Source organism: Pristiophorus japonicus, chromosome 1 (assembly GCF_044704955.1).
Source record: "Pristiophorus japonicus isolate sPriJap1 chromosome 1, sPriJap1.hap1, whole genome shotgun sequence".
In the NCBI taxonomy this organism is placed as follows: Eukaryota; Metazoa; Chordata; class Chondrichthyes; family Pristiophoridae; genus Pristiophorus; species Pristiophorus japonicus.
In genome coordinates this window covers 59,341,210-59,367,007 of record NC_091977.1, presented here as the reverse complement: position 1 = coordinate 59,367,007, position 25,798 = coordinate 59,341,210, and the positions used below count along the sequence as shown (strand labels likewise).

Genomic DNA, 25,798 nt, shown 5'->3' with positions numbered 1-25,798 from the left:
GATGACACTAAGTTGGGTGGCAGTGTGAGCTGCGAGGCGGATGCTATGAGGCTGCAGAGTGACTTGGATAGGTTAGGTGAGTGGGCAAATGAATGGCAGATGAAGTATAATGTGGATAAATGTGAGGTTATCCACTTTGGTGGTAAAAACAGAGAGACAGACTATTATTTGAATGGTGAGATTAGGAAAAGGGGAGGTGCAACGAGACCTGGGTGTCATGGTACATCAGTCATTGAAGGTTGGCATGCAGGTACAGCAGGCGGTTAAGAAAGCAAATGGCATGTTGGCCTTCATAGCGAGGGGATTTGAGTACAGGGGAACGGAGGTGTTACTATAGTTGTACAGGGCCTTGGTGAGGCCACACCTGGAGTATTGTGTACAGTTTTGGTCCCTAACTTGAGGAAGGACATTCTTGCTATTGAGGGAGTGCAGCGAAGGTTCACCAGACTGATTCCCGGGATAGCGGGACTGACATATCAAGAAAAATTGGATCAACTGGGCTTGTATTCACTGGAGTTCAGAAGAATGAGAAGGGATCTCATAGAAACGTTTAAAATTCTGACGGGTTTAGACAGGTTAGATGCAAGAAGAATGTTCCCGATGTTGGGGAAGTCCAAAACCAGGGGTCACAGTCTAAGGATAAGGGGTAAGCCATATAGGACCGAGATGAGGAGAAACCTCTTCACCCAGAGAGTGGTGAACCTGTGGAATTCTCTACCACAGAAAGTTGTTGAGGCCAATTCACTAAATATATTCAAAAAGGAATTTGATATAGTCCTTACTACTAGGGGGATCAAGGGGTATGGCGAGAAAGCAGGAATGGGGTATTGAAGTTGCATGTTCAGCCATGAACTCATTGAATGGCAGTGCAGGCTCGAAGGGCCGAATGGCCTACTCCCGCACCTATTTTCTATGTTTCTATGGGCCCAAGTTTCCACATGATTTGTGCCTGATTTTGAGGAGCAACTGGTGGAGAACGGACGATCTTAGAAATCGCAATTCTCCACATTTTTTTTTCTGCAGTTCTAGTCAGGTAGAACAGTTCCACTTTAGAACAGAATTTTTTCTTCAAAAGGGGGCGTGTCCGGCCACTGACGCCTGATTTGAAAGTTTCCACAGTGAAAACGTACTCCAAACTAACTTAGAATGGAGCAAGTGAAGATTTTTGTAGAACTGAAAAAACCTGTTCTACACATTAAAAAATCAGGCGCAGGTTACAAATTAGGCGTCCAGAACGAGGTGGGAGGGGAAGGGGGGGGGGAGGGAAGGGAAGTCATTAAATTTTACAATAGATCCTTATTTATACTTATACAAATATTATACAAATAAATCCAACCTGAATAAAAATTTAGAAGCAAAGAAAAGATTAAATAAACCATCTTCCTACCTGTGTGAAAGTGCTTCAGCCTGGGAGAATTCTGCAGCAAGCCTCACAAAACGAGGCAGCCGTTGCCGAACGCGGGGAGGGGGGGGAAGGAAGCCGTTCCAGACGGCGGGAGGGAGGGAACCGACCGCCGACCGAACCGGGGGGGGGGGGTGGGGGGGGGGGCGGAGGAAGCCGTTCCAGACGGCGGGCGGGAGGGAGGGAACCGACCAACCGAACGCGACGGTGGGGGTGGGCCGTTCCAGACGGCGGGAGGGAGAGAGGGAGGGAACCGACCGCCGACCGAACGCGGGGGGGGGAGGGGAAGGGGGAGGAAAGGAAGCCGTTCCAGACGGCAGGCGGGAGGGAACCAACCGACCGAACACAGGGGAGGAAGCCGTTCCAGACGGCGGGGAGGGACCGAACGCAGTGGGTGGGGGTGGTGGTGAAGTGCGGGCCCGACTGACTGACCGACCGAACGCAGCGGGGGGGGGGGGGGGGGGGGGGGGGAGGAAGCCGTTCCAGACGGCGGGAGGGAGGGAGGGAAGGAGACAGAAGGCTGCAGGAAGCCTCAGAAATGAGGAACCATTTCCCGACGGCAAAAGGGGGAGGTCGTCGGGAAACGGCTGCGTGAACTTTCTGAGGCTTCCTGCAGCCTTCTCAGTGCTGATGTGCTGATGGCAATGTGCTTTTATTAAAAAATGTTCAAAAACTAAACAGCTACAAAGAACTACAAAAATGGCCGAGTGCCAATGTTTCCTTCACACTGCGCGTGCGCGAACGCTACAACGCGCACGCGCAGCATAGCCGGCAGGAAAAAAACTAATTTAAATTGTACCTGCCCCCTCCCACTTACAAAATCGGCGCGAGTGTAGGCTCCGCCCCCCCTGGGCGCCGCGCCAAACAGACAAGGAGCTGCAGGGCGCTCCAGAATCGCCGTTTTTTTTCTGGCTCCCGTTTTAGGCGCGAAAAACGGACGCCCAGCTAGGAGGGGCGCCCGTTTTTTATCGTGTGGAAACTTGTGCCCATTGTTTCTACGTTCTCCTTGGAGCAGAGAAGATTGAGAGGAGATTTGATTGTGGTATTCAAAATCATGAGGAGTTTGGATAGAGTAGATAGAGAAACTGGTAGAAGGGTCAAGAACCAGATCAAATCAGCCATGATCTTATTAAATGGCAGAGCAGGCTCGAGGGGCCAAATGGCCTATGCCTGCTCCTATTTCTTATGTTCTTATGTCTCCTCTACATTGGGGAGACTAAGCATAGATTGGGTGACGGCTTTGCTGAACACCTCCGTTCAGTGTGTAAGTGTGATCCTAAGCTTCTGGTCGCCTGTCACTTTGATCCTCCACTCGACTCCCACTCTGATAGCTCCGTCCTCAGACTCCTCCACTGTTCCAATGAAGCTCAACGCAAGCTCGAGGAACAGCACCTCATCTTTCGTTTAAGCACTTTACAGCTTTCTGGACTCAACATCAAGTTCAACAATTTCAGAACATAATCTCTGGCCATCTTTGGCTCCCTTTCCGTCCCCCTCCAACTTATGTTTTTTTCTTTCTTTCTCTTTCCCCGCCCCCCCCCCTTTGTCTATAATGGCAGCTGGTTATTACTGCGCCATTCGCACCCTATCGAGATTAACCTTTTTCTAACCTCTATCATTACCATTTCAATTTGGCCCATCATCCCTTTTGTCTCTCATCGCTCCTGCCTTCCACCCTATCACAAACCTCCCCTTTTGTTCTTTCTTCCCCTCCCCCTTTCAGTGTTTAAGAATGTGTTCTTTTCGAACATTCGGCAGTTCTGACGAAGGGTTATCGACCTGAAACGTTAACTCTGTTTTTCTCTCCACAGATGCTGCCTGACCCGCTGAGACTTCCAGCATTCTCTGTTTTTACTTTAGCTACTATGTAGTGTTGGTGAGAAAGAAATTAAGGTGAAGGACAGTCTGGCAGATGTAATGTGAGGAGTCAGGGGAAGATGTACTCACTTTCATGAGGTGAATAATGTCGGTTAGCCTTTTCCTGCATTTATAGGGGATCCGCTGATGAATTGAGGTCCCCAAAACCTCCTCCGCAATTTCCCTCCACGCCTCGGTGAAGATGGCTCGACTTGGTCTTCCACCACTTTTAGGGAAGAGTACCCACCTTCCTCCCTCCACTGCTTCCACTAGAATCTCCAGCTCCACGTCACTGAAGCGGCTGACCCATGCTCAAACCTCCCCTTGCAGCCATCTCCTCGGATGCAAGTCACAACGCAGTCAAGACACAGCTGCAAAACCTGCCCTTTAAGAGGGCCAGGGAGCAGCTGCATCATTACCATCATTGTTAGCATCCAATGGTTCGGAGGGCAATGTCACGATCCAAACACCACTTCGCTGCCACACCGCTGAAAGCGGCCCTCCCTCCAATCATTACCACTCTGCTGTGTTTTGGGAAAAATGGAATTTCCCTCATAACACCACCCCATCCATATCGTCGGTAAGGGACACTCAAATGCGGTGTGTGCACCCCGTTTCAGGCGGAGGGCAATTCTGGCCCCCATGAGTTTTCCACTTTCTCGTCAACAACAATTTGTATTAATAAAGTACCATCAACGTAGAAAAATATCCTAAGACGCTTTGCAGAGATGTATTAAGATAAGATTTGATACTGAGCCAAAGAAAGAAATATTTGGAGGTGATTAAATGCGAGTCCAATGAGGTCGGTTTTAAGAATTTTCATTTGCCTACCATTTTTGGGATTCCTGGCAATAGAAATAATGAACCCATCAACCTATTCTATCCCATTCCCTTTTGTCTTGTATCTCCTCCCATCATATCATATCTCCTTCCCTCCTGTCTCCTATCCCCTCCCCCCTCCCATTATATATCTATATGAATCGATAAATGGACACTCCGCTTCTGTCACAGACCTCAGGGGTGAAGCCTAAAGCCAGTCTGTGATTGTAAGGAAAGTCTATGGGCTGGATTTTCGACTTTTTGTGTTTCCACCCGTTTCTGGGTGCAATGCGCGGCGGATTCAAAAATTTAGCGGCGGGTTAGCGGTAGCGCTATAGCATGCAACTTCCGTCAAATGAAAGTTTCCGAGGAGCGATAGTGCTAACTCCGGCGTTGCACCACATCATTTGTCCGCCGGAGCCGAAAGTTCCAGCGTGAAAAAAAACGGCTGTTCTGCGCATGCGCTACTTTTTTTTTCTTCCCGCGCTTCTGGTCTGCTGTCTGATCGCAAACACCAATGCAGGGTGCAGCCGCGCGCATTCGCAGTACACCCGGGGCTGAATCAGCCATTTTAAATTTGGATTATCACGATGGAGGACAAGGAATCAAGGCAGCATGCCAGTCAATTCAGCCAGGAGGCTAACGAAGCTCTAGTGGGGGGCTGTCGAGAGTAGATAGCAGGAGTTACATCGTAGCAGTGGATCTAGACCACTGCCATCGATTTTCATTTGGAGGGAAATCGCTGAGGAGGTCTCTGCCTCAGACACTGTGGTCAGGACTGGCACACAATGCGGAAAGAAGTTCAATGATCTTTCAAGGGTCATTAGAGCGAGTACAATTTTAATTCATGCAATCCTTAATTACTTCAATTATAAATCTAACACACTATTTCTCATGCTTTTAGTGCCTGTCAGCACTCTGTGGGTATTCTCATGCTATTGGTATCTCTCAGCACTCTGTGGGTTGCCTCTTAAAATGAATGACACATAGGTAAGCTTAGTTTGGCACCTTATTTGTCATGAATGATCTTTACACATTATTAAGATTGCTTTCTGAGATCTCAGAAGATGTCTCTGCACTTCGATGTCCTCCTGATGAACCACATGCAATTTCCAAGGCCATTAAACAGAGGATCGTATTACTTTCAGACAGTATGGTATAAGTGCTTTGGTAGCCAGCTGTGTGTGCCACAAGAGCAGATGGACCCTCTCGTAACCATTCCCATTTTCATCTTTGCAGGCCAAGAAATCACATAATCGGCGTGAGCAGGTACAGACAGGCGGCGGTCCGTCTCAGACCCTGACACTCACCGACATTGAAGAATGAGTAGCAGGCCTCATTGGTGTCTCAGGTCGGGCAACTGCCATTGGGGACGCGGAACTTGCTCGGAAACTGAGGGTAAGTCCTGCACACTCCCTGGGCTGGGTTGGGGCAATGTCATGCAGTGTCTTTGCACTAGATATAATGGAGTAGCGGCGGTAAAATAAGCCTGTGCTATGCGAACTCCCTCATGTCACCCTGCCTCCTCCCCTGCTGCTAATCACTCGTCTGTTGCTTTCTACTTCCAGATGACCGGCCACAGTCGCAGCATCCCTCACGGTAACACTCCACGTCAGATCATCGTCTGGAGGAGGAGGAAGAAGAGGAGGATACCACCGATCAGCCGACTCCGGCACAGCTGCAATCCAACCTTGTTTTACCACCGGCACTCACCTCATCTGAGGACGACGACATGACTTTCTCGGAGTTTGACAACTCCGAAGCTCCTGGGACTAGTGGCGTGCAGCAATGCAGTTCTGGGGTCAAATCCCGTATGCCATCTCTGGAGGGTGAGTCGGCAAAGTTGGTCTGCTGACAGACAGGCAGACATGGAACTGGACATAGTGGGACTGTCTAGGGAGAGCTCCTTGATGTCTTGGGTAGGATTCTTGCGAGCATTGAGAATCTCACAACGACCATTATGGAGGCCAGTTAGTCTAACATGTGTGGTTGGGAAAATGTTGGAGTCCATTATTAAAGAAGCAGTAGCAGGACATTTGGAAAAGCAAAATTCGGTCAGGCACAGTCAGCATGGATTTATGAAAGGGTAGTCATGTTTGACAAATTTGCTGGAATTCTTTGAGGATGAAACGAACAGGGTGGATAAAGGGGAATCAATGGATGTGGTGTATTTGGACTTCCAAAAGGCATTTGACAAGGTGCCACATAAAAGGTTATTGCACAAGATAAAAGTTCATGGGGTTGGGAGTAATATATTAGCATGGATAGAGGATTGGCTAACTAACAGAAAACAGAGAGGCAGGATAAATGGGTCATTCTCGGGTTGGCAATCAGTAACTAGTGGGGTACCGCAAGGATCAGTGCTGGGACCCCAACTAGTTACAATCTATATTAACGACTTGGAAGAAGGGACAGAGTGTAATGTAGCCAAGTTTGCTGACAATACAAAGATGGGAGGATAGGCAATGTGTGAGAAGGACACAAAAAATCTGCAAAAGAACATAGACAGGCTAAGTGAGTGGGCAAAAATTTGGCAGATGGAGTATAATGTTGGAAAGTATGAGGTCATGCACTTTGGAAGAAAAAAATCAAAGAGCAAGTTATTATTTAAATGAAGAAAGATTGTAAAGTGCTGCAGTACAGGGGGTCCTGGGGGTACTTGTGCATGAAACACAAAAGGGTAGTATGCTGGTACAGCAAGTGATCAGGAAAGCCAATGGAATCTTGGCCTTTATTGCAAAGGGGATGGAGTATAAAAGCAGGGTATACAGGGTATTGGTGAGGCCACACCGGGAATACTGGATACGGTTTTGGTTTCCATATTTACGAAAGGATATACTTGCTTTGGAGGCAGTTCAAAGAAGCTTCACTAGGTTGATTCTGGAGATGAGGGGTTGACTTATGAGGAAAGGGTGAGGAGGTTGGGCCTCTACTCATTGGAATTCAGAAGAATGAGAAGTGATCTTATTGAAACACATAAGATTATGAGGGGGCTTGTCAGGGTGGATGTAGAGAGGATGTTTCCACTGATAGGGGAGACTAGAACTAGGAGGCATGATCTTAGAATAAGGGGCCGCCCATTTAAAACTGAGATGAGGAGAAATTTCTTCTCAGAGGGTTGTAAATCTGTGGAATTCGCTGCCTCAAAGAGCTGTAGAAGACGGGACATTGAATAAATTTAAGACAGAGATAGACAGCTTCTTAACCAATAAGGGGTTATGTGGAGCGGACCTGAGTCCATGATCGGATCAGCCATGATCGTATTAAATGGCAGAACAGGCTTGAGGGGCCAGATTGTTGGTGTGAACCGTGAAACTTGTGAGGCCATCAATGCCCACACGAGGCTGGTGGCCTCCAGCAGTGACACTGGAGTCCCGGAAGGCGTGGCACGAGCCCTTGCTTCAGCTTACACAGGTGATACAGTCCATAAACCCTGCTGCCATACTCTCTGCGTTCCCTACTGTCACACCCAAACCAAAACCACCTGTGACTGGTGACGCCGATGAAAAGGCTCGATAGTCAGAAGCCAGGCCTTTCACGCCATGAGCTGGTCCAGTCTGTCCCCGGCGGCGTCTCCATTGTCTCTCCCCCCAGCACAGCAGCGTTCTGGCAACCTTGCTGCACGCCATCTTGGTACCACTTGGTTTACGAGCAGCAAGCAAGGGAAGGGGATAAGGGAAGGGGGTCAAAAGCCGGTGGTAAAAAATAGTGGGGCAGGTGTTGCTGCATGATGTTGTTGATGCTGGATGCACTCTTCAAGCAAAGCATTCAATTACGAGCTGCCGACATAAGTTTTTTGCAGCGGCAAAATTTCCACGACGCCTTCCCTTTGGTTGTGGCGGGGGTGATAGTGGCAGGGGTTCCTCACTAGGCTCCTCTTCCTCCTCCTCCTCCCCCTCTCTCCTGAGGTGGTCCAGCAATCCCCATTGGCAATTCCTGTCCCCTCATGATAGCTAAGTTGTGTTGCATGCAGCACACCAGAATTAACTCAGAGACCTGTTGAGGGGAGTATTGTAGGTAGCCTCCAGAGTGGTCCAGGCATCGGAAGCACTGCTTCAGCTCTCCAATTGTCTGTTCGACGATGTTGCATGTGGCTGCATGGCTCTCATTATAGCGATGCTCGGCTTCTGTCCGAGGGTTCCGGAGGGGGTTCATGAGCCAGGTGGCGAGGCCGTAATCTTTGTCCCCGAGCATCCAGCTCTGGCCTTGTGGTTGGCGCTGGAACATGCGAGAGACACTGCTTTCACGCAAGATGAAAGCATCATGGATGCCTTCTGGATATTGAGCATTGACGGCCATGATGTACTGAGTATGGTCACAGACGATCTGTACGTTCATAGAGTGGAATCTCTTTCGGTTTCGGTAAACCTTTGGGCGATGTGCGTACAGTCAAGGGCACTTTGAACCTTAGGAAAGCCAGCAAATCGTCCAAAACCTACAGCCCTCTCATTTTGGGTCTCCTTGGTCATTGGGAAGTTTATGAAGTCCATCCTGTGTGCATACAGTGCCGTTGTCACCTGGTGAATACAGCAATGTGTAGCGTGCTGCGAGATGGAGCATATATCCCCCGCTGATGCCTGAAAGGAGCCGGAGGCATAGAACGCAAGTGTCACAGTCACCTTGACGGGCAGTGCAGTCCTGTTGCTGCTGGTAGGCTGTAGGTCTGCCTGTATGAGCTGGCATATCTGTGTGACCACCTCTTTTTGGAAGCGCAGCATGCTAACACACTGTGCATCAGAGAGCTGGAGATATGAGCAATGTTCCCTGTAAACTCGTTGTGGGGTAAGGCCTCCTCCCCATACGTCAGCGACCTCTTTGATTACATTGAAAATGATCATCAATAAGCCTTCTTCCAGCTCGACGCTGTATGAATATGGCTCCCGACATAGCATTGCCCCATCTTTTAAAATGTCCTTAAATGTCCTTTAAAACAAACTAGAAACTCACATATATTTCACAATCAAAAGTATGCAGTAACGCAGCGTTCTTCTCCCAATGCTTTTAATCACTCTCAACTGCAACTTTCTCCTCCGTCTTCAGATAGCACCGTTAGCGCTTGGTACGCCCTGGGTCCGACTGTTTTATCTTGACGGGTTCCCGAGCAGACGCTAAAACAGACAAAATGCTCAAAAGTTCCACCAGGGGCGCTAGCACAGCGATGCACGACGATTTACATCATCTAAATGTTCAAAACAGCGCCGAGCGCTAAGTTTTAGCGCCGCTGCAGAACCATTGCCGAAAATTCCGCCCGGGCGCAAAATCTTGTGCGCCTCGTTTCACGCCCCAAAAAATCATTTTTGGGCCCCGCTGAGGTGCTAAGTGGGGCGCAAATCAGCCAAAAATCCAGCCCTATCAGTTTTCATCTTCCTAACTGGTTGGCAGGAATAATGCCTATGTCTGTTTCAGGATCATTGTTGGGTGCGCTTCAGAGTGGGGCTAAGAATACTGAGACCTCAAAGTATAAGTCAGATCCTGTGACCTAGGACCGGATTGCCAAGGGTTTTTCTACTAGTACATTTAGGTTATACTTGAAGGTGTCTCATTTTTGAGTCCAGGATGCCTATGACCAGCGAACAACAAGAGGAGGGCATAGAAACATAGAAAATAGGTACAGGAGTAGGCCATTCGGCCCTTTGTGCCTGCACCACCATTCAATAAGATCATGGCTGATCATTCACCTCAGTACCCCTTTCCTGCTTTCTCTCCATACCCCTTGATCCCTTTAGCTGTAAGGGCCATATCTAATTCCCTCTTGAATATATCTAACGAACTGGCCTCAACAACTTTCTGCAGTAGGGAATTCCACAGGTTAACAACTCCCTGAGTGAAGAAGTTTCTCCTCATCTCGGTCCGAAATGGCTTAACCCTTATCCTTGGACTGTGACACCTGGTTCTGGACGTCCCCAGTTTCGGGAACATTCTTCCTGCCTCTAACCTGTCTATTCTAGCCAATTCACGTCTCATACCATCGAAGTTACCTTTCCTCAAGTTCAGGACCCTAGTCTCTGAATTAACTGTGTCACTCTCCATCATAATAAAGAATTCTACCATATTATGGTCAGCTAAAGGCAGATCGTTGGCACTCTGTGGCTCACCTCCTGACCCCTCAGAGCCTCTCCTCCATCCATAATGCTAAAGTCAGGAGTGCGGTGGAATGCTCTCCACTTACCTGGATGGCTGCAGTTGCAACAGTACTCAAGAAGGTCAACACCATTCAGAAAGCCTCTGTCACAGGATTCAAAATCCACCCTCACTCACCAGCACACTGTGCTGCCATTATATGCAATCGACAAAATGCACTGCAGCAATTCACCAAGCTTACTTCAATAAAATATTCTTCTTCTGCAGCCTCTAACACCAAGTATGTTAAGAGCATCAATGTCATAGGAATATCATCATCTTCAAATTTCCCTCCAACTCACACATCATCTTGACTTGGGATGTATATCACATACCCCTCATTGTCGCTGGTCCAATATCCTTGAATTCCTACCTTACACCAGTATGAGAGCACCAGTTCAAGGAGAAAGTCCACTAACATCTTCTCAGAGCAATTTGGGATGGGCAATAAATGTGCCCTTGCCAGCATTTTCCATATCCGAAGAACAAATGAAAAATAAATTTGGTAGATGATAGGACTGAGGAATAGAATGTGCCTCCTTATATCTGGACTCACAGTGTAATACTCCTTCCAGTGTAATATTTTGAAACTAATCTAAATTAAAGAGAAATGCCAGTCACTCTCATACTTACATTCTCTGTGCACACTCTGCAATTCCAAGACCCCTCACTCACCAGGTCATGTCTTTAATATTCTTCCTATCTCTCCATTTCCTATATTCCCCCTAAATCCAAGCCTGCTGCTAACCTTCCTTCTATTGATACTATTCCTCACAATGTTGCTATGAGAGCAGAATATCTTGGATTTACAGTACCAGTGACAGGAGCCTATTTCCTTCCCTGATGCTCAGGATAGCCTTACTCATTGCACTCATTGATGTTCTAAGAACGAGGCCGATAAAAAGCAGTAGCACTAGTTGTCGAGGCAAAATTAAGACATAGGTAATGTACCAAAAATAGAATCTTAGAAATTTACAGCACGGAGGAGGCCATTTCAGCCCATCGTGTTCATGCCAGCCAACAAGAGGCTATCCAGTCTAATCCCATTTTCCAGCTCTAGATCCGTAACCCTGCAGGTTACGCCACTTCAGGTACCCATCCAAGTACTTTTTAAATGTGGTGAGGGTTTCTGCCTCTACCAACCCTTCAAGCAGTCAGTTCAGGCCCTCACAAACCTCTGCATGAAGAAATTTCCCCTCAAATCCCCTCTAAACCTTCTACCAATTACTTTAAATTTATGCCCCCAGGTTGTTGAGCCCTCTGCTAAGGGAAATAAGCCCTTTCTATCCACTATATCTAGGCCCCTCATAATTTTATACATCTCAATGAGGTCTCCCCTCAGCCTCCTCTGTTTCAATGAAAACAAATCCAGCCTATCCAATCTGCCCTCATAGCTTAGATTCTCCACTCCCAGCAACATCCTCGTAAATCTCCTCTGTACCGTCTCCAGTGCAATCTTGTCCTTCCTGTAATGCGTTGACCAGAACTGTATGCAGTACTCCACCTGTGGCCTAACCAGTGTTTTATACAGTTCAAGCACAACTCCCCTGCTCTTGTATTCTATGCCTCGGCTAATAAAGGCAAGTATTCCGTATGCCTTCTTAACCATCTTATTTACCTGGCCTGCTACTTTCAGGAATCAGTGGACAGGCACTCCAAGGTTCCTTTGTTCCTCTACATTTCTCAGTATCCTACCATTTAATGTGTATTCCCTTTTCTTGTTAGCTTTCCCAAAATGCATTACCTCACATTTCTCTGGATTAAATTCCATTTGCCCCTGTTCTGCCCACCTGACCCACCTTCCCGCAGTCTGCAGCTTTCTTCTTCATTATCAACCACACAGCCGATTTTAGTATAATCTGCAAATTTCTTAATCATACCCCCTATATTCAAGTCTAGATCATTGATGTATATCACAAAAAGCAAGGGACCTAGTATTGAGCCCTGTGGAACATCACTGGAAACATCCTTCCAGTCGCAAAAACACCCATCAACCATTACCCTTTGCTTCCTGCCTCTGAGCCAATTTTGGATCCAACTTGCCACTTTGCCCTGGATTCCATGGGCTTTTACTTTTGTGACCAATCTGCTATGTGGGACCTTATCAAAAGCTTTGCTAAAATCTATATACACTACATCATACGCTTTGCCTTCTTCGACCCTCCTGGTTACCTCCTCGAAAAATTCAATCAAGTTAGTCAGACACGACCTTCTCTTACAAATCCATGCTGACTGTCCTTGATTAATCCGTGTCTTTCTAAGTGAAGATTTATCCTGTCCTTCAGGAGTTTTTCCAATAATTTTCCCACCACTGAGGTTAGTCTGACTGACCTGTAATTACTCGGTCTATCCCTTTCTCCCCTCTTAAACAAAGGTACCACATTAGCAGTCCTCCAGTCCTCTGGCACCACACCTGAAGCCAGAGAGGATTGAAAAATGATGGTCAAAGCTTGTGCTATTTCCTCTTTTGCTTCACTTAACAGCCTGGGATACATTTAATCCGGGCCTGGGGACTTACCCACTTTCAAAGCTGCTAAACCCCTTAATACCTCCTCTCTCACTATGTTTATTTCATCTAATATTTCACACTCCTCCTCCTCGATAGCAGTGTCTGCATCGCCTCTCTCTTTTGTGAAAACTGACGCAAAGTATTCATTAAGAACCATACCCACATCTTCCGCCCCCACACACAAATTACCCTCATGATCTCTAATAGGCCTTTCCCCTTTCTTTAGTTATCCTTTTGCTCTTAATATATTTATAAAACATCTTTGGGTTTTCCTTGATTTTACTTGCCAAGAATTTTTTATGCTCTCGCTTTGCTTTCCTAATATCTTTTTTAAATTCACCCCTGGACTTTCTATACTCCTCTTGAGATTCTGCAGTATTTAGCACTCGGTATCTGTCATAAGCTTCCTTTTGTTTTTAGACATCCAGGGGGCTCTAGATTTGTTAGTCCCACCCTTTTTCTTTAAGGGCATATATTTGGCCTGAACCCTCCGGATCTCCTCCTTGAATGCTCTGACACTGATTTACCTTCAAGTAGCTGTTTCCAGTCCACTATGGCAAACTCATCTCTCAGCTTATCAAAGTTGGCTTTTCTCCAATTTAGAACTTTTATTCCTGATAGTGTCTAAATCTCTCAGGAGTTTCATAATCTGGTGTGTTCGATATTGATTAACTATTGCATGATCTTTCATAATCCCACTCTGCATAGCAAACCACCCACAGTCCTGAGTTTGTTTTCAAAAGGGGTGCCCTGCAGGGTTAGGCTTGGTTTATACAGTAATGGGAATCATTTATAAAAATTAATATCCAAACCATAGTCCTAAAAAGGAGGCAAGAATGATGAGAGCAACATTTGAAAAATAAGCTAGATTCAAAGAACAAACAAACCTATACTGAAGGCAAGACTACCACACAAATCTATTTTACATCAGGAACACTGTAATAATCAGAAGCAGGAAACCTGTAGATATTCCCCTTTAGCTGAAGGGAGCTAAGGGCACTTACAATACAACTAACTCACAAAAGCCCTGGGGTCTCACTGGGCCCTTCCTCTCTGCATGGCTCAGTACCACACCAGCTGATGCATTTATTCGATTGAGCTCCAAAACAGTCACTATCAAATAAGCAATAAAGCTTCGTATCCGAAGAGAAGTTCACAAAATGTCACCATTTTTAACCTGTGGTAATGCTCCATAATTCCAGATATAACCCTTGTGAGGAAAGATATTCGCTACATAACGCACGTTCCCATTTTTTATATCCTGCTTGATGGGGTTCAGAGGGACTTCTGTAGCAATCTGGAAAAGATAACAATGTTACAGATATGGAATGAAAAAAGATCCTGGGACGTTAAAACAGCTAAGTATTTTTATGATCTTCCTGCTCAGATGGACATAAAAGATCCCATCATATTTGAAGAAGAACGGAGTTCACCCAATATCCTCAACATAAGATCAACAACAACTTGTATTTATACAGCACCTTTAGGGCCCAAGTTTCAGGACGCGCCTAAAACGGCGCAGCCCGAACCTGGACGGCGTTTTTCGCGCCAGAAAGTGCGCCTAAAAAAAATTTCCAGATTCTCCGGCTCCCTGCAGGTCTTCTGCAGCCGGGCGCAGCGCAGCACGAGCTGTTGGGGGCAGAGCCAGGTCCCTGTGCCGAAAAGAGTGCCGGGACCTCTGCACATGTGCGCTACAGTGGGCACGCATGTACAGTAGCTCCAGGCACCCAAAACTGTGTGGGAGGGGCCCGAAGCACGCAGCCCCTAGCCCTGGCCGAATGGCCTCACTGGGGCTGCGTGCATAAGGCTCCTCCCAAACCCAGCCCCTGCTTCCTCCAGACCCGACTCTCCCCCCCACCCCCCCTCCCCCCCCCCGGGACCTCCACGATTCTCTCCCTCTCCCTCTCCCTCCCCCCCACCCCCGCGACTCTCTCTCTCTTCCCCCCCCCGGACCTCCGCGACTCTCTCTCGCCTCTTCCCCCCCCACCTCCGCGACTCTCTCTCACCCCCCTCGGGACCTCCGCGACTCTCTCCCCATCCCCCCCCCCCACCCCCCGCGGACCTCCGCAACCCCCCCGCCCCCGAGACCCGACGCCAGCTACCTGTAAATCTAGCCCAAGGTCTTGGGCCCGGCCGTTCAGCCTCCTTCTCTCCTTCCCTCCCTCCTCTCTCCTTCCCTCCTCTCTCCTTCCCTCCCTCCCTCCTCTCTCCTTCCCTCGCTCCCTACATCCTCTCTCCTTCTCCCCCTCTCCCCCCCCCCCCATCTCCCTTCTCCTCCTCCCCCTCCCACCCCCCTTCTACCCCTCCCCCCCCCTCTCGCTGTCAGAAACACAGACACTGACAGACAGAGAGTGAGAGACACACACAGACAGACAGACAGATAGAGACACTGACAGAGACACACTGGGGGGACCATCACAGCACGCTGTTGGAGGACTCCCGGTGCTGCAGTCGGTAAGTAGAAGATGTTTTATTTATTGATTTTTTTTTTTTTTAATTATTTATTAATTTTTTTTGATTGATTTATTAGTTGATTTATTGATGTATTTATCATTTATTATTGATGATGGCTCTTTATTTGTAAAACTGAAGTGTTTAATGTTTGTAAACTTCCCTTTAAACCGCCCCCCCCCATTCCCTACGCCTAATTTGTAACCTACGCCTGATTTTCTAAAGTGTAGACAAGGTTTTTTTCGAACGTTCAAAAATCTTCACTTACTCCATTCTAAGTTAGTATGGAGTAAGTTTTCACTGCCGAAACTTTGAAAACAGGCGTAAGTGGCCGGACACTTTTGAAAAAAAAATTCTGTTCCAAAGTGAAACTGTTCTAACTGACTAGAACTGGAGCAAACTAAATGCCGAGAATTTGAATTTCTTAGATACTCCGTTCTACACCAGTTGCTCCAAAAAATCAGGAGCAACTGAGGCCGAAACTTGGGCCCTTAATGTGGTAAAACATCCCAAGGAGCTTCACAGAAGTGTTATAAAACAAAATCTGACACCAAGCCACATAAAGAGCAATTAAGGCTGATAAAGAGGTAGGTTTTAAGGAGCATCTTAAAGGAGGAAAGAGGGGTAGAGAAGCAGAGAGGTTTAGGGAGGGAATTCCAGAGCTTAGGTCCTTGGCAGCTGAAGGCACGGCCAACAATGGTTGAGCGATTAAAATCAGCGATGCTCAAGTGGCCAGAATTAGAGGAGTGCAGATATCTCGGGGGGATTGTGGGGCTGGAGGAGATTACAGAGGTAGGGAGGCATGAGGAGGCCATGGAGGGATTTGAAAACAAGGATGAGAATTTTAAAATCGAGGCGTTGCTTAACCAGGAACCAATGTAGATAGTGAGCACAGAGGTGATGGGTGAACGAGACCCGGTGTGAGTTAGGATACAAGCAGCCGAGTTTTGGATGACCTCAAATTTATGTAGGGTAGAAAAGTCAAGTGTAGAGGTACTTCATTGGCTGTAATACGCTTTGAGACATCCAGTGATTGTGAAATGAACTATGTAAAGTCTTTCTTTCTTTCAAAGGCATGGATTGAGGGTTTCAGCAGCAAATGAGCTGAGGCGGGGCGGAGTCAGGCAATATTACAGATGTGGAAATAGGCGGTCTTAGTTACGGCACAGATATGTGGTCGGAAGCTCGTTTCAAGGTCGAATATGACACCAAGATTGCGACCAAGCTGGTTCAGCCTCAGACAGATGCTAAGGAGAGGGATGAAGACAGTGGCTAGGGAAAGGCATTTGTGGTGGGGACCAAAGCTTTTGCCTTCAGTATTCAGTTGAAGGAAATTTCTGCTCATCCAGTATTGGATGTCGGAGAAGCAGTCTGACAATTTCGAGACAGTGGAGGTGAGGTAGAGCTGGGTGTTGTCAGCGTACATAGAATTACACAGAATTCACAACACAGAAACAGACCATTCAACCCAACTGGTCTATGCTGGTTGTAAGAATAAAAGTGTATGTTAATGATAGAATTGATATGGGATGTATGTAATAAAGGTGAATTTGGTGTGTATGTATAAATGTCAAAAGTGCAGATTACACCGACGGGCTACGGTTTGAACTTAAGAGCACGAAAAGGATAGTTCAAGTCTCCTCTGGGTGGGCAGAGCTCAAGGCAGACTGGTTGGGCTGGGTGCTCGTTGCCGTTCCGTCATTGTACATAGGTTTAGGGCTGCTGACCAAGGCCGTGAGGCTCTTTGTCGGCCGGCATGGACACGATGGGCCAAAATGGCCTCCTTCTGCGCTGTAAATTTCTATGTTTCTAAAAGGAACATGACTTTCAGGGTAACAAACCCATCTAAACTCACCAAACTAGCAGAACCATTAAAAGGTGTTAATAGGAAAACGATTAACTTCATCAAGGAATGGCACCAGTTTCTGCAGACAGTCACATGTGTGAAGAAAATCAACAAAGAACTGCCAATAAACTAAGACCCAATCCTGGGTCTTTACCAACTTATGCAAAGAGACAATAGACTTTAAAAGATATAAAAAAGGAACCCCAAAGCCTGTTTTCTCTCTCTTGTTGACCACGCGGCAAAGCAGGACACCTCCCTCTACAGAACCAGACCAAGAAGCAAGGAAGAAGACCGCGAGATTTGCATGACTCAGAGGGAAGTAGATGTCTGTTTAAATCTGTAACACATTATCTTGTTGTAATTAAGTACAGTCCATAAGATACAAGTTGACTGCTGCTTTGTCCGATAGGCTACGTGCACTTGTGTGTGCGTTTAATAAACTTATTCCAAATTGTTTTAGAAGAAGTGGTCTTACTGTCAATTTAATGCCAGATTTAGAAATCTTATAAAATTGACGGCTCATCCGGGATATAGCATCATCATCATAGGCAGTCCCTCAAAATCGAGGAAGACTTGCTTCTACTCCTAAAGTGAGTTCTTTGGTGGCTGAACAGTCCAACACGAGAGCCACAGACCCTGTCACAGGTGGGACAGATATTCGTCGGGGAATGGGGGGGGGGGGGGGGGGGGGGAGGGATTGATTTACCACACGTTCCTTCCGCTGCCTGCGCCTGATCTCTTTCACGCTTGCAGCGTTGAGATTCAAAGAGCCCAACGTGCTCCCGGATGCTCTTTCTCCACCTAGGGCGGTCTTCAGCCAGGGTCTCCGAGGCGTCAGTGGTGATGTTACACTTCACCAGGGAGGCTTTGAGGGTGTTCTTGTACCGTTTCCGCTGCCCATCTTTGGCTCGTTTGCCAGGAAGGAGCTCCGCATATAGCAGTTGTTTAGGGAGTCTCGTGTCTGGCATGCAAACTAAGTGGCCTGCCCAACGAAGCTGATCAAGCGTGGTCAATGCTGGGGATGTTAGCCTGGGCGAGATACTGATGTTGGTGCGTCTGTCCTCCCAGGGGATTTGCAGAATCTTGCGGAGACATCGTTGGTGATATATCTCCATCGACTTGATGTGTCTTCTGCAAGTCGTCCATGTAGCAAGATGGCTTTAGATCATTCTTTTAAACAATTAGAAATCTTGGAAGTTGCGATTCTAACCTGTGTTCCGAAGTTTAAAAGTATAAACTGTTAAATAGATCGGGTGAGTTGCGTTTTAGAGGCAGTCGTCTCGGTAGTTGGAACTGTTTAAGGGGGACCCACCAGTAGTTACATTCAAAAGACACAGGATGATGGGATTGGTGGCATACAAAAAGCCAGTAAAAGATGTAGCTGTAGCCTACCATGTGAAAATACACGAAAGGTGTCCATAAGGAACTCACAAGAGTTATGGGCACGATGCATCTGTAAAGGCCAACATTCGCCCTTTGGGGAACTCGTGGCATTTATCCAGGAGAGAGTAGATGAGGAAAAGCTAAAGTCCAACAGGCAAATGGTCTCCTGGCATTCGGGGCACATTACTGTGCTCGGAGAGATGAGGAACTATTGAGGCAGGATGCAAAAGAGATTTTAAATTTAAGGAAAGAGATACAAGATTTAAAAGAACTACAAGTAAAAGAGATTCAATGTATGAAAGGACAAAAGGCAGAAGAGATACAAGGTTTAAAGGAATTACAAGTAAAAGAGATTCGACTGAAAGAAAAAGAGATTAAAAGTATAAAAGAACAGAAAGAAGGCATCCAGCTTGTTAGGCAGTTAAAGGAAGGAGCAATCCACTATGTGAGACAAGAAATCGATCCATTAAGCCACGGTATTAGGCAACTAGAAAGGGGAGCCGAGCAGGCAACTTCGTTGCTACAGCAACAAAGCCTCTCAAATTTAAATGCTGGAGCAGCCATCGCTGCCGCAAATGAAACCAAATTAGAGCTCAAGAAATATAAATTGGAAAACCTGGGGCTCCAGCAGGAAGTAGAAAACATTAAGGGGGCGTTAAGGGACCCAATTAAGAGGCCACATAGGAAGGCAGATCACTCCTGGTGCCAACTAGAAATAGCAAGGCTAAAGAGTAACTTAAGGCAGCAGCAGGCTCTGGTATCCGCAGTAACACGGGGAGCCATAACAGAGGCAATAGAAGGGGACAAGAGGAAGACAGATTGGGAAGAGGAAGGCAGTCCGTATAATCCCCAGGAGGACCGAGAAGGATGGGATACCTTGGAAACACAAAGGGCCAACCGTAGCAGTAGTGACCGCCTCTTTACGGCGTAATGTGCATGGTCACATCACCAGCAACCATACCGATTTACGGCCCATATCTGGTACTGACACCACAGCGTGTAGCCACTAGTTGGGGCCCATTAATAATGGGGATGACCCACTGGGAGTCAATAGGAGGTGGGCAGATTTCAGGAGGGTTCACCCAGAGTTAGAAGAAGGAGACTTAACACGAGTCCTCCTCTTGGCCTGTTCCACTTCTTTAAAGAATAATCTGCCAGATGCAATCCTCCAGCGTGGCACAGCGACCCATATAGTCGTGACCGCGGTCCTAAACCATTTAGGAATCTGAAACTTAAACTTAGTGGCTATGCTTAGTCAGACCAAATAGCGCACAGATGAGACCGCTAGGACCTTCAGTAATCGCCTGCACAGTATCTATGAACGTACCTAGAACCGGGCACCCGCAAATGCTGCAACAGGAAAGAATCAGCAACAATTTAAAACGATGTTCCTAACCCAACTCCACTCTTTAGTTAAAACCACCCTGGGCATAGTCGTGAGGCCCGGCGATCAGTGGACAGGTATAGAGGCAAACGCTCAAAGAGCCTGGGAGATGGTAAAAGACCAGTTAACGGTGAACTCACCAGCCACCCCAAACAAACCAGAGTCAGCGGTGAAGGGATCTAGCTACTACCCCTTTAGGGGACAGTGCTTTAATTGTAAGAAGGAAGGTCACCTAGCAAAAGACTGCAGCAGACCCAGATCGGCACCAGACCACGATGCAATGCAAAGAGATACCTCCCGAGGGACGAACCCAAACCCTCTGGGATGGAGCAACAATTGGTTCAGTTAGTTACCCTTCTAAAGAAGGATGAATCCAAGCCCTCTGGGATGAATCAACAATTGGACAAGTTGATAACCCTCATGAAAGCCCAAATTGCCATGGGGGGATGCAAAATCATTTACCGGTGCATGCAATCATCAATGCACACCCATTGGAGGGACCCCTCCAAGGGCCCACCCTATGAAGGGGTCCTGCCCCTAAAGATTGGTCGGAAGTGGGGTTCTGACTCGATGGTAGCTGCAGACCAGTAGTCTTTGTTGTCTTAAAAGGGGGCCGGCAGCAGATTATGTTTATCGATACTGGTTCAGTCATTACCATCATCCACACCCCATACCCTGAACACCATGCAGCGGTAGGCAAGAGTTGTATGGCCTTTAAAGGGTTTAATGATGATACAACCACCGCATATACAGGGAAGGCCTCTGAACTTCAATTGGGAAGCCTCACCTGTAAGGTCCCAGCGCAGATGCTGATGACCACCCCCCGAAGGGGAATTTTAGGGACTGATGTGTTGGATCAGTATGGTATTGGTAATAGATTACAATCGGGACTGTGTTTGGATGGGATTGAGAAATAATGCAAAAGTGATAGAAATTTCAGATGCTCACTCAGTTTTTGCTTTTAAAAAGCCATCTGAGTATGACCCTCCGGGGAGTACAAATGAAGCTGTGGCAAAACAAATTCAGGAACACCTTGCGGTGTTCGCCACGTAAAAGCATGATTGTGGAAAAATGGCAGGCGAAGAGTCTATTGAGGGACCACCCACTCATTCACTGGAGGGGAATGGTGGGGAGTCCCTCCCCTTATATCCGAGACACCATACAATCCCTAGTCGAGCAGGGTATTGTTAGGACAGGCACTTTCACGACCAATTCACCCACATGGCCCATTAAAAAGCCTGAAAGCAACTGGCGACTGAATATTGATTACAGAAAGTTAAATTCTGTAACACCAGCCTGCTCACCGGTAGAAAGAGAAGCTTCCACCATATTATCTCAAATTCCTGTTGGTTCCAAGTACTTCTTGACCCTTGGTATCGCCAATGGATTCTGGAGTATCCCTGTTAAATGGGAAGACCAGTACAAATTCACATTCAGATTTGAGGACCAGAGCTACACCTGGGCATGCCTGCATCAGAGATTCCACAATGCCGCACAATCTTCCACAAAAGAATGGCTGCAGTTTTTTAAAACTTTTCCTGCCCTACCTGCTTGCTACAGTACGTAGGCTGTATGTACTGCTGGCAACCGATAGCATGGAGGAGCATCTGTCCCTTTTGCACGAATTGTTGACATTATTGGCTCAGGCGGGACTAAAGGTGAATCCCCGTCAGGCTCGGTTGGTAAAAAAAATGGGTCACCTTTCTCGGACTGTCCATTTCTCCAGAGGGATCGTTCCCCCGACTCTCACAAGGTGGAGATAATACAGCGACTGCCATTACCCACTTCCAAAACAGCCCTACGATCATTCTTGGGTTTGGTAGGATATCAAAGGAACTTTATCACAGGCTTTGCAGCGTGCCCAAAGTCCCTGCATGTTTTGATAAAACTGCAGGGTGATGACATATGCCCGGCATGGACTGATGCTTACACCCAATCCGTGGCTAAATTAAAAACTGCAGTGATACAGGCCGCATGTCTGATTCCTCCAGATCCCGCCCATTTTTGCACATGCACATTACATAAGAACATAAGAAATAGGAGCAGGAGTAGGCCACCTGACCCCTTGAGCCTGCTCTGCCATTTAATAAGGTCATGGCTGATCTGATCCTGGACTCAGCTCCACTTCCCTCCCAGCTCCCCATAACCCTTTATTCCCTTATCGCTCAAAAGTCTGTCTATCCCCGCCTTAAATATATTCAATGACCGAGCCTTCACAACTCTCTGGGGCAGAAAATTCCATAGATTTACAAATCTCAGAGAAGAAATTCCTCCTCAACCCAGTTTTAAATGGGCGGCCCCTTATTCTGAGACTATGTCCCCTAGTTTTAGTTTCCCTGATGAGTGGAAATATCCTCTCTAAATCCACCTTGTCGAGCTCCCTCATTATCTTATATGTTTCGAAAAGATCACCTCTCATTCTTCTGAACTCCAATGAGTATAGCCCCAACCTACTCAGCCTATCTTCATAAGTCAACCCCCTCATCTCCGGAATCAACCTAGTGAACCTTCTCTGAACAGCCTTTAATGTAAGTATATCCTTTCTTAAATATGGAGACCAAAATGGTATGCAGTACTCTAGGTGTGGCCTCACCAATACCCTATACAGTTGTAGCAGGACTTCTCTGCTTTTATACTCCATCCCCCTTGCAATAAAGACCAACATTCCATTTGCCTTCCTGATCACTTGCTGTACTTGCATGCTAACTTTTTGTGTTTCACGCACAAGGACCCCCAGGTCCCTCTGTACTGCAGCACTTTGCAATTTTTCTCCATTTTTATAATAATTTGCTTTTCGATTTTTGCTGCCAAAGTAGTTAACCTCACACTTTCCAACATTATACTCCATCTGCCAAATTTTTGCCCACTCACTTAGCCTGTCTATATCCCTTTGCAGGTTTTTTGTGTCCGCCTCACAATTTGCTTTCCCACCCATCTTTGTATCAGCAAACTTGGCTACATTACATTTGGTCCCTTCATCCAAGTCATTAATATAGATTGTAAATAGTTGAGGCCCCAGCACCGATCCCTGCGGCACCCAACTAGTTACTGTTTGCCAACCGGAAAATGACCCATTTATCCCGACTGTCTGTTTTCTGTTAGTTAGGTACTCCTCTATCCATGCTAATACATTACCCCCAACCCCGTGAACTTTTAGCCTGTGCAGTAACCTTTTATGTGGCGCCTTATCGAATGCCTTCTGGAAATCCAAATACACCACATCCACTGGTTCCCCCTTATCCACCCTGCTCGTTACATCCTCAAAGAACTGCAGCAAATTTGTCAAACATGATTTCCCTTTCATAAAACCATGCTGACTCTGCTTGATTGAATTATGCTTTTCCAAATGTCCTGTTACTGTTCCTTATTAATGGATTCCAGCATTTCTCCTGACGTCAGATGTTAGGCTAACTGGTCTACAGTTTCCTGCATTTTGTCTGCCTCCTTTTTTAAATAGGGGCGTTATATTTGCGGTTTACCAGTCGTGCATGCGCAGTGCAATATATGAGGAAGCCGGAAGGGGGGGCCGAACCACGTTTCTGAGCCTGGAGCTCATTGCTGCTCGAGCCTGAGCCTGCAACTAGGGTCTTTGGGTTATCTTCAAAAATCAATGACTGTACTAAAGGAGCCTCCAGGACTTTTGCCTAAAATACCGCTGTGATTATCTACACAAACGTTTCCGTGGCCTTCTGAGAGAGAGATTGGAGGTGAGAGAGAGAGAGAGAGCGAGAGAGAGATGTGGGGATAGGGAGAGAGAGAGATTCAGGGAGAGAGCGTGGAGGGAGAATGTGTGGAGAGATGGTGTGGGGGAGCAAGAGAGTGGCAGTGAGAGAGAGAGAGAGACTGGGTGAGGGGTGGGGAAGAGAGAGAGCGAGTGTGTGGGGGAAGAGAGAGAGCGAGTGTGTGGGGAGAGAGAGAGAGCGTGTGTGGGGGAGAGAGAGAGAGAGAGAGAGAGAGAGAGAGAGAAAGTGGGGGAGAGAGAGAGAGAGAGAGAGAGAGAGAGAGAGAAAGTGGGGGAGAGAGAGAGAGAAAGCGGGGGAGAGAGAGAGAAAGCAGGGGAGAGAGAGAGAGAAAGCGGGGTGAGAGAGAGAGAAAGTGGGGAGAGAGAGAGAGAGAGAGAGAGAGAGAGAAAGTGGGGGAGAGAGGAGAGAGAGAAAGTGAGGAGGAGACAGAGAGAGAAAGTAGGGAGGGAGAGAGAGAGACAGAGAGAGAGAGAGAGAGAAAGTGGGGGAGAGAGGGAGAGAAAGTGGGGGAGAGAGAGAGAAAGTGGGGGAGAGAGAGAGAGCGGGAGAGAGAGTGGGGGAGAGAGAGAGAGAGAGAGTGGGGGAGAGAGAGAGAGAGTGGGGGGGAGAGAGAGCGGGGGAGAGAGAGAGAGCGGGGGAGAGAGAGAGGAGAGAGAGCGAGCGGGGGAGGGAGCGAGAGCGAGCGGGGGAGAGAGAGAGAGCGAGAGACTGGGGGAGAGAGAGCGAGGGAGAGAGAGCGAGCGAGTGACTGGGGGAGAGGGAGGGAGAGAGAGAGAGAGAGAGAGAGAGAGAGAGAGAGAGAGAGAGAGACTGGGGGAGAGCGAGAGACTGGGGGAGAGAGAGAGACGGGGGAAAGAGAGAGAGAGAGAGCGAGAGAGAGAGAGCGGAAGACTGGGGGGGGGGAAGAGAGAGAGAGAGAGAGACTGGAGGCAGAGCGAGAGAGAGAGTGGGGCAAGGGCACGGGGGCAAGGACGCGGGGCGCAGGCGCGAGGGCGGGGGCAGGGAGAGCGGGCGGGGGGCAGGGAGAGCGGGCGGGGGGTGGGCAGGGAGAGGTGGGGCAGGGAGAGGGGGCAGAGAGAGGGGGGCAGGGAGAGAGAGCGGGGGGGGGCAGGGAGAGAGAGTGGGGGGCAGAGAGAGAGAGCGGGGGGCAGAGAGAGAGAGAGAGAGAGAGAGAGAGAGAGAGTGGGGCAGAGAGCTCAGCACTGAGCAGCACCTTCAGTAGAGGTGGTGGGAGATCTGAAGTGTGATGAGGGTTGGGAATGAGAGATGCTGGGGCCCTGCTCCATTTAGCTTCTCGAAGGGTCCTGGACTATATGCAGCAGACATCCTAAGCGGCTGGAGAAACACCACCAGCACTGCCCCTGCAAGATCCTGCAAATTCGCTGGGAGGATAGGCACACTAGCTGCAGTGTTCTCGCTCAGGCCAGCATTGAAGCACTGACCAGCTCTGTTGGGGCCACATCGTCTGCATGCCCGACACGAAACTCCCTAAGCAAGCACTCTACTCGCAACTCCTACACAGCAAGCGAGCCGCAGGTGACAGAGGAAATGTTTCAAGGACACCCTCAAAGCTTCTTTGTTAAAGTGCAACATCCCCACTGACACCTAAGAATCCCTAGCCCAAGACCACCCTAAGTGGAGGAAGAGCATCCGGGAGAGCACTGAGAACCTTGAGTCTCGTCGCTGAGAGCATGCACAAATCAAGCGCAGACAACGGAAGGGGCGTCTTGCAAACCATGCTCCTCAACCACCCTTTTCTTCAACCACTGTCTGCCCCACCTGTCTCAGAGACTGTAATTCCCACATTGGACTGTATAGCCATCTGAGAACTCACTTTTAGAGTGGAAGCAAGTCTTCCTCGATTTCGAGGGGACTGCCTATGCTAATGATGATTTTGGGGGGGTGGTGGTAGAGACAGAGAGATAGACAGAGAGCGAGAGAGAGACAGAGAGAGAGAGAGAGAGAGACAGACAGAGAGAGACAAAGACAGAGACAAAGAGAGAGAGAGAGAGAGAGAGAGACAAAGAGAGAGAGAGAGAGAGAGAGAGAGAGAGACAAAGAGAGAGAGAGAGAGAGAGAGGAGAGAGAGAGAAAGAGAGAAACAGAGAGAGAGAGAGAGAGAGACAAAGAGAGAGAGAGAGAGACAGAGAGAGAGAGAGAGAAGAGAGAAACAGAGAGAGAGAGAGAGGAGAGAGGACAGAGAGAGATGGGAGGGGACGGGGAACAGCCAGAGAGAGACGAGATAGAAGAGAGAGAGACAGAGAGAGATGGGAGGGGACGGGGA

At 47.9% G+C, this 25,798-nt stretch overlaps 1 protein-coding gene across 3 annotated transcripts in view; it reads right to left on the bottom strand.

Moving 5' to 3' along the window:
- The window catches only part of LOC139264010 (inorganic pyrophosphatase-like), a 240,412-nt gene that overhangs the window by 163,383 nt on the left and 51,231 nt on the right, over positions 1–25,798 (bottom strand). For all 3 annotated transcript variants that reach the window (XM_070880121.1, XM_070880115.1, XM_070880129.1), the window contains exon 4: positions 13,885–14,004. In XM_070880121.1, coding sequence (XP_070736222.1) covers positions 13,885–14,004 — 120 coding nt within the window. The remainder of the gene's footprint in view (positions 1–13,884; positions 14,005–25,798) is intronic.